General features: G+C 40.2%; 1 protein-coding gene across 1 annotated transcript in view; it reads left to right on the plus strand.

Annotated features, from left to right (window-relative positions):
• The window catches only part of LOC149132147 (uncharacterized), a 13,100-nt gene extending 3,835 nt beyond the window's left edge, over window positions 1-9,265 (plus strand). Inside the window, exons 2-3 of the mRNA XM_089365348.1 lie at window positions 7,896-7,969; window positions 9,131-9,265. Coding sequence (XP_089221474.1) covers window positions 7,896-7,969; window positions 9,131-9,247 — 191 coding nt within the window. The 3' untranslated portion in view covers window positions 9,248-9,265. The remainder of the gene's footprint in view (window positions 1-7,895; window positions 7,970-9,130) is intronic.
• Window positions 9,266-9,728: the final 463 nt, after the last annotated feature.

Consider the following 9,728-nt stretch of genomic DNA (forward strand, 5'->3'; position numbering starts at 1 on the left):
TGGAGTGGGAAGGTAGAGTAGGAGTGTGTTGGGGTGTGGTGGGATGAGCTTATGAGGGGGTGTTGACGAGGAGGGAGAAGGGGAAGGTGGATGTAAGAGAGGGGGAAGATGGGTATGGGAGGGGAGAGGAAGAGAGGAGAGAGGGTGGGTATAAGAGAGGGAAGGTGGATTGAGAGAGGGGGAAGGTGGGTATGGGAGGAGAGAAAGAGGGGAAGGTGGGTATGGGGGGAGAAAGAGAGGAAGAGAAAGAGAGGAAGAGAAAGAGAGTGAGAGAGAGGGAAGAGGGGTATGGGGGGAGAAAGAGAGGAAGAGAAAGAGAGTGAGAGAGAGGGGAAGAGAGTGAGAGAGTAAGGGTGAGAGAGTAAGAGAGTAAGAGTGTAGAGAGTAGGAGAGTAAGAGTGTAGAGAGTAAGAGTGAGAGAGGGGGGAGTACGAGAGAAGAGAGTGAGAGAGAGTAAGAGAGAGGAGAGAAAGAGTAGGGGTGATGAGAAGTGGGAGTGGAGAGAAGTATGAAGAGAGGTGAAGAGACGTACAAAGAAGTAGGTGTCGGAGCAGGAGGTGGGGGAGGGGAGAGATGGGTGGTAGGAGGGAGGGTGGGGGAGAGAGACAGGAGGAGGGGGTTAGATGAAGAGTGGAGGGGAGTTGAGCCCATGTGGCGCAAAGGAGCGAAGATAGAAGATTAATCCCTGTTCACGGCGCAAACGGGAGTCCGGATGGCCCCTGTGCATGGACAATCCAAACACAGACAGGTGTTGCCGCAAGGAGTGGCCGGCAGAACGGAAGTGGCGTGACACCGGGGTGTCATTGCTGACGTTGATATCTCGCAGGTGTTCCGCGAATCGGTCGGCCAGGCGGCGCCCCGTTTGTCCGATGTACAGAGATTGGCAGAGAGAGCAGGAGAGGCAATATATGATGTTGGTAGACGTGCAGGTGAAGGAGTCGGTGATGCGATAGGGTCGGTGATGGGTGCTGGTGAGGAGGGTGGTGTTGGAGAGGTAAGGGCAAGTGCGGCAGCGTGGGCGGGAGCAGGGGAACGAGCCAGGTTGGGAGGTTGGGTTGGGGAAGAAGCTGTGGACCAAGAGGTCCCGTAGGTTGTAGGCTCGTTTGAAGGAGGGGAGGGGTCAATTAGGGAAGATGTGGGAGGTGGAGGGGTCGGACTGGAGGCGCCGAAAAGCTCAGAGAATGGAGCGTTGGAGGGGTAGGGTGGTGGGATGGTAGGTGAGGGGAAAAGGGATGCGGGAAACGGCAGGGCGGGTTCGGGGGGAGAGAGCAGATGCACGGTCCACAGAACGTGCTCTGGCAAGGGCGGTGTGGATGGTGGTAGGTGGATATCCACGCAGGCTAAAGTGGTGAGCCATGAGTTGAAACTGAGTCTCAAAGTCATGGCTGTCGCTACAAAGTCTGCGTAGACGTAGGAATTGGGAATAGGGGATGGAAAGTTTTGTGTGCCTAGGGTGGGAGGAGTGTGAGTCTGTGTGTTTGTAGTGGATGGAAGTGCTAAGGGCGGAGTGGAGGATGCTGACCGAAATGTCGAGAAAGGGGACAGAGGTGTCAGAGACAGTACAGGAGAAGTGGAGGGCAGGATGGAAAGACTGAACGAAAGAGAGGAACGAGTCAAGATGTTCGCGGGAGAGTGAGGTGGCACCGATACAGTCGTCGATATACCGACCGTATAGTTCGGGAGTAGGACCAGTTAAACTGGAGAATATTTGGGCCTCAACATAACCAATGAAGAGGTTCGCGTAGTTGGGGCCCATTCTCGTCCCCATGGCCACTCCCGAGACATGCTGGAAGATATCTCCCGCGAACGAGAAGCAGTTGAGAGATAGGACAAGTTCGGCCAGACGAATGAGTGTGGAGGTGTCGGGTTGTGGGTTGGGGCGTTGGTCTAGAAAAAACTTCAGGGCACGCAGCCCCTCGTCGTGGGGGATCACTGTATAGAGGCTCTGGATGTCTAGAGTGAAGAGAAGCTTAGAAGGGCCGGGAGGGAAAGAGAAAGAGTTGAATAGACGAAGCGCGTGGTTAGTGTCATGAATGTGGGAAGGGAGAGAAGCCACTAGGGGGGGGCGAGGACACGGTCTAGGTATTTTGAGATAAGCTCGGTGGGGCAGTTGCAGGCGGAGACGATGGGGCGGCCAGGGTTGTTCGGTTTATGGATCTTGGGGAGGAAGTAAATGGTGGGGGTGCGTGGGGTGCGAACAATAAGGTTGGAGGCGGTGGCGGGGAGACGGGAGGAGAGGATGAGGTCATGGATAGTGGAGGACACAGTCTGTTGGTAGCTGGGCGTGGGGTCGGAGGGCAGAGGGCGGTAGAATGAGGTATCCCGAAGTTGACGGAGAGATACATATATATATATATATATATATATATATATAGGCGCAGGAGTGGCTGTGTGGTAAGTAGCTTGCTTACCAACTACATGGTTCCGGGTTCAGTCCCACTGCGTGGCACTTTGGGCAAGTGTCTTCTACTATAGCCTCGGGCTGACCAAAGCCTTGTGAGAGGATTTGGTAGACGGAAACTGAAAGAAGCCCGTCGTATATATGTATATATGTATATATGTATGTGTGTTTGTGTGTCTGTGTCTTTCCCCCCACCATCACTTGACAACCGATGCTGGTGTGTTTACGTCCCCGTAACCTAGCGGTTCGGCAAAAAGAGACCGATAGGATAAGTACTAGGCTTACAAAGAATAAGTCCTGGGGTCGATTTCCTCGACTAAAGGCGGTGCTCCAGCATGGCCGCAGTCAAATCACTGAAACAAGTAAAAGAGTAAATGAGAGAGAGTATATATATATATATATATATATATATATATATATATAGATAGATAGATAGATAGATACATACATTTCTTTTATTAGCCACACAGGGTTCAATGAAGATGGGACAAATACAATGTAGAGCTTTTCTTTTTGGGAGGGGGAAGGAAAAAAAAGGGGGGGTCGATCAAAAGGGATCGTAGGAAGGAAAAGGGGGTAGTTCGATCAAAAGGGATCAAAAAAAAAAAAAAAAAGGGCGATCAATAGGGATCGTGTATCACACCGTAATGTTCTCGTGTAAAAGGAGGGGAGGAAGAAAAGCCTACGGAAAAGACCACGGTAACCTTGGTCAATATTCTCATTGAAGAAACTATAACAGTAAGTGACTCTCTTTTGCCTTTTTGTTTTATTTTTTTTTCTTGGATTTTTTTCTAGTTCATAGGGTTATGCTCAAGATGGCTCCGTCGTTCACACGTGCCATCCTTGCTACATTCACCCATCTTTTTTTGAAGCATTCACTAGACAAGACTTCCCTTTCTACTCTCACCTTCCTCTTCAGGTGATACTTGAAGAAGTTGATGAGAGATTGCCCAGAGAAGAAAGTCTTTGTCTCGAGACCTTTCAGAAGTATATTTGCCACTTAAAGCAACAGTAACATCCACCCCTCGGGGTCAGCCACATTTAAGTGGCACATATACTTCACTTTATCGTGCAGTTACTGTTAATACCTCGTTCAGAGATTTAACATTGCTTGTTTTCACTTTTTCGATATCAGTGAATAATTTCACTGGAGAAAGTTACATATATTTGCCAAGGGATGTCTTTTGCATCGAAGGTCGGCGATTGTCGTACGCTGAAGAAGGGAAATAACCCTGAAACTCGGGTACGTACGTATCGTAGATCAAGATGGGAAAGATAACTTCCCTTGGCAAATACAGACAGGGCACAGATGTGTGTCGATAGCCAGCTGGAGGAGATGTCCTCCTGGGGCTAAAAGCAACAGTAACATCCACCCCTCGGGGTCAGCCACATTTAAGTGGCAAATATACTTCACTTTATCGTGCAGTTACTGTTAATACCTCGTTCAGAGATTTAACATTGCTTATATATATATATATATATATATATATATATATATATACACACACATATATATACATATATGTATGTATATATATTATATATTATATTATAAACGCATGTATAATTATATATATACACATATATATACATGTATATATATATGTACACACACACACACACACACATACACACACACACACATATATATATATATATATATATATATATATATATATATATATATATATATACATTATATACACACAGACACACAAACATATATATATTCTTTATTTTATTCTTTTATTTGTTTCAGTCATTTGACTGTGGCCATGCTGGAGCACCGCCTTTCTGTCGAGAAAATCGACCTCAGGACTTATTCTATGTTGATGAAGAAAGGAAAAGTAAAATTGACATTATATTTGTTTATGTAATCCATATCTCATATAATGTTATGCAATAAATGTCATAATAATGTAAATACAATGTTATGTGATAAATGTCATGAAACATGTAAATAATTTTATCCTCCATTCGCTTCCTCAAAAGTCTTGATTTGAAGGAAACATCGACCAAATAAATGTTTGGGTCGATGCAGCAAATGGGCTATAGAATTATTTAATATTTCCACATATCATGACATGTTTTAGAAAACATTGAAAGAGATTTGGAATGAAATTATTGTCTGTTAACGGAAAGAATTATAATATCAGTTACACTTCTCCTTTCCTCATTTAAATTATTACTATTATTATTCCCTGCGGGGCTTAATTTAAGCCAAGTTGATTTTACGTTGAGGGTTTGAAGTTCTCTGATTTATGACAATCGAAATCTCAAGGATCTGCTTATGATTTTGAAATACTTCGCTTCTCAGGATCTGTCATATTGTACTGATTAGGTTATAGCTCCTCAATGCACTATTGTGTGTGTGTGTGTGTGTGTGTGTGTGTGTGTGTGTGTGTGTGTGTGTGTGTTAGATCTTGGCAGGGTATAAAGGTAGCGTATTTTCAGAGAAGCAGTCAACCCGAATTCTGGGCTATCAACACTGTCAGATTCCAGACCAATGCCGAAATTCTTCAAGTGTGGAAAATACTGGCTTAACGACGATAACACCGTTTTGTGGCTGTGACAAAGAATAAACTATAATCCAAATGATAAAAATCAAAGAAATTCTTTCACACACCTCTAATGATTCGTTACAATTATTTCTGTACTAACTCAGCTTGCAACGTCATTTTACGAAAAATTTCGAAGTGAAAATTTACATAACGTGTGGTAAGTAGCTTGCTTACCAATTACATGGTCCCACTGCTTGGCACCTTGGGCAAGTGTCTTCTACTATAGCCTCGGGCCGACCAAAGCCTTGTTAGTGGATTTGGTGGACGGAAACTGAAAGAAGGCCGTCGTATATATGTATATCTATATATATGTGTGTATGTGTTTGTCCCCCCCCCCCAACATCGCTTGACAACCGATGCTGGTGTGTTTACGTCCCCGTAACTTGGCGGTTCGGCAAAAGAGACTGATAGAATAAGTACTAGGCTTCCAAAGAATAAGTCCTGGGGTCAATTTGCTTGACTAAAGGCGGTGCTCCAGCATGGCCGCAGTCAAATGACTGAAACAAGTAAAAGAGTAAAAGAATAATGTTTGAGGTTTTAGACATTACAGAGACACTTCATCAGACTCGCATAAAAGGTGTGCTGTCGCATTGTGTGTCTTCCAGACATTATTTGTTTTATTTTCTTCTTTTTTTTAGTTTATATCGGAAGGGAACAAAATGTAAATAAAAGTATGGGGTTTTTTTTCCGTCCCGAGATAAGCCGAAAGACAATATCTGGAAGACGCACAATGTGAAAGCACATCTTTGAAACAAGTCTTATGAAGTGCCACTCTAATGTCTAAAACAGCAAACATTACATAGATTTTCAGTTCGAATTTTTGCGTAAACTAGTGTTGCAAGCAGAGTTGGTACAGAAGCGATTGTAATGAATCATTACAGATGTGTTAAAGGTTTTATTTGTCTTAGTATCTGGCATCTACGAGAGGGTTCTGAAATCTTCCTGGCTTTAAAGGCATCGCGAAAGACCTGATTGGAGGCCCAACATTCCGAGTTCTTTTACAGAGCTTAGAAAAACTAAAGAACTGTTGCAACGAATGTGTGAATCTGAGATGGTAATATGTTGAATGAAATCATTTTTAATATTTGAATTAAAAGAAAGATGAATGAAAGTAAGGGAAAATGAAAGCAAGGAAAAATGAAAGCAAAGAAAAGTAGACGTAAATATTCTCTTACAGCTGTTTCCAGATATCCAGGTATTGGACTAACCCTTTGGAACAAGATGAACTATGAGCTTTATACTTCTCTCTACTTAAAACTTTTGTCTAAAACTTTGCTGCATACACACACCTTGTCACTGATGACGGAATACCCGTTGTATGTGGATGTTTATCAACATATTGAAATATATTAATCCAGTGCCTGGGATATCCTAGAAACAGCTGTAAGACATTATTTTCTTCTACTATTCTTTGCTTTCATTTTTCCTTACTTTCATTTACCTTTACTTTAATTAAAATATTAAAAATGATGTGATAAGCTTCTCCTGCCTTGGTTTCGTTTTCCTTTTCCATTTCCTTTAATTTTTGTATCCGCTGCCTCGGAAAGCCTGCTTCGGATATCTAGCTCCAGCCTCCGTTGTGAACCTGGATCCTAGCGGATTACCTATTACAGCACTTACGCAGCGTACCTAATGGTTTAGATCATCAGTAAGCCCTTCCTATTCTCTCTCTCTCTCTCTCTCTCTCTCTCTATATATATATATATATATATATATATATATATATATATATATATATACATGTATGTACATATACCATATATATATATATATATATATATATATATATGTACGTATGTACGTATGTACGTATGTACGTATGTACGTATGTATGAATGTATACATATATATATACATGCTTAGATACATACATACACTTAACTAATTTATTTTTGATGCTGACAACATCATATGATTTCATTGGGTAGTAAACAATATTTAATACACACAAGTGCCATCCTGTCTGTACAAATACTGTGTTTATCCATGTTACACCACCCATACACATACACATGCATTCTTAGGCATACACACACGCACAAACACACAGAGGCATACATACACTCATATACGCTTATATACATACAAAGTTTTATATGTGTATATGTGTGTGTATCTATATATGATTATGTGTGAATGTATGTATGTAATTTGCATGTATGTACTATGTATGTATCTACGTACGTACGTACGTATGTATGTATGTATGTATGTATGTATGTATATTCTAGTATCTCTGAATGAATCTGTTTTTCTGTACTAAATTAATTTAATGTTTTTATTTATCAAAAATTCTGTTCAAGTTACTGGTTTTCGAATCGAATCTGTTACCATTTAGAAATGCTTATAAAACGTTTAGTTCTGTATTCGATCGCTTTCATCACAAATACATATACACACGTGTGTATACACATATAACAATAGAAGTATATACATTCATGTGTTTATGTATAAGTATTCACATATATACGTACATATTCATGTATAAGCACATATACTTATGTGTATCTTTCTGTCTATCTATATCTGTCCAAATATACAAATAGATGTACACATAATACATATACATATATATATAAATGTGTGTATGTGCGTTTATGAGTGTATATACACACACTCAAACGCACACACGCATATATATATATGTATGTATGTATGTATGTATGTATCCCTCGGGGCCAATATACCCAATTTCCTCGATAACCTTTTACAGGTCAGCTTGCAGAATTTCTTCCACGCAGATAGAAATTCGTTTTGTTTCGTCTTAGATTGAAAAAAAAATGAAATAAAATAAAACGTTTTATTAGCATAGATTTGACCTCCTCATATTTTCAATATTTTTTTTTCTTCATTTTATTTTTGGCGTATACTGTTTCTTTTTATACATATAATTATACGTTGAATCTCAATTTCCCTAATCTTCTCAATTGAAGCTGAAGTATTTGAAGGAGAATCAGGAGTTGCAGGCAGAAACGGAGGAAGAATAAAGTTCACTATTTTCTCTAAGGTATTGTCAATTTACCTGTCCAAAACTGTATTCCTCCTCTTCTTAGTTGTGTTACTGAGAATTGTACAAACGATATTCAAATCCCTCGATAACTAACATGATAGTTTCTTATATATTTCGTTAGAGAAAATAACTATATTTCGTATATTTCCATAATAACTTGTCGTTTTGTTCTTTTTTGTTCTGTCTATTCTTTCATTTACCATTTTAGTTTGTGTTCACTTTCGTTTTTACCTATGATACAAAAAAAAAAAAGTGGGGTGAAATATAATATTCGACACTGATATTTTTAAGTGCAGTCATATCTTTGTATTTAAGAAGTTTATGCTACAATCGTTAGTTTACAGGTTCAGTCCCCATGAACGGCAACAAGGGCAATTATCTGCTGGTATAGCCTGCGTTGAATAATAGATTGTGAGTAGAAATTGGTTAACGAAAATGCGTATATGTCCGGCATTTGTATGTACGTATCGATGTATGTATGTATTTTTTTTTTGTATCAGTCGTTTAAGTGCGGCCATGCTGGAGCACAGCCTCTAGTCGAACAAATCGACACCAGGACTTATTCTTTGTGAGCCTATTATATCGGTCTTTTTTGCCAAACTGCTAGGCTGCAGGGACGTAAACACACAAATATTGGTTGTCAAGCGCTGTTGAGGGGACAAACACAGATACACAAACACATATATATATATATATATATATATATATATATATATATATATATATATATATATATATATACACGACGGGCTTCTTTCAGTTTCTCTCTACCAAATCCATTCATAAGGCAGTGGTCGGCCCGAGGCTATAGTAGAAGACACTTGCCCAAGTACCACGCAGTGGGACTGAACCCGGAACCATGTACTTGGTAAGCAAGCTACTTACCACACAGCCATTGCTGTGTAAATATATATATATATATATATATATATATATATATATATATATACACACATACAAACATATATATATACACACCTACATATATATATATATACATATATATACCTATATATTTAATCTTTTACTTGTTTCAGTCATTTAACTGCTGGGGCACCGCCTTAAAGTATTTTCATTCGAACGAATTGACCCCCACTACTTTATTTTAAACCTGGTAATTCTGGAATTTAAACTGAGATGGATTTTTTTTTGTTTTAGATGAAACGTGGGTCCATCGTTATGAAGCGGAGTTCAAAAGACAGGGTATGGAGTGGAAAAATCGTGGAAGGACGTATGCTCTTGAGCTGTAAGTTTTTGTTCAATTTTTACCGATAATATTGCTATATATGAAAATGTTTTACGTTATTTTTGTGGCCAGGCAGACTGGGTTCTTGCTGAGCTGAGCGGTTAGGCGGGACTTTACCCCTTTTGGGACGAATTTTCAATTTAAATTCTCCATTTTTTTCATTTTTCAATTTTGAAATTTACAAGATGTCCTTGGAGAAAAGTGTCAGTTCTTTCTTTGTTTTTCACTTCCCCCCTTCTGCTGTCGGAAAACAGCCAAAAAAGTTTTTAAATTAACGTCTCCGCCCTCTCCGCACCTTAAAAAGCAGAGAGAGAGAGAGGACCAAAGTCTTGCTAGCACGAGCAATGCTGAGCAACAGAAGGATAAAGAAGAAAAGAAACACGAGAAAGAAGAGGAAAAGAGCAAGGAATTTCAACTAGCGGACGCTGCTAGCGTCGCAACACCTGTGAATCCAAGCCCTTCCACTACTACCACTAACATATTGAACACTGAACAACAAAAACAACAACC

The sequence above is a fragment of the Octopus bimaculoides genome, chromosome Z (assembly GCF_046866305.1).
Source record: "Octopus bimaculoides isolate indiv1 chromosome Z, ASM4686630v1, whole genome shotgun sequence".
In the NCBI taxonomy this organism is placed as follows: Eukaryota; Metazoa; Mollusca; class Cephalopoda; order Octopoda; family Octopodidae; genus Octopus; species Octopus bimaculoides.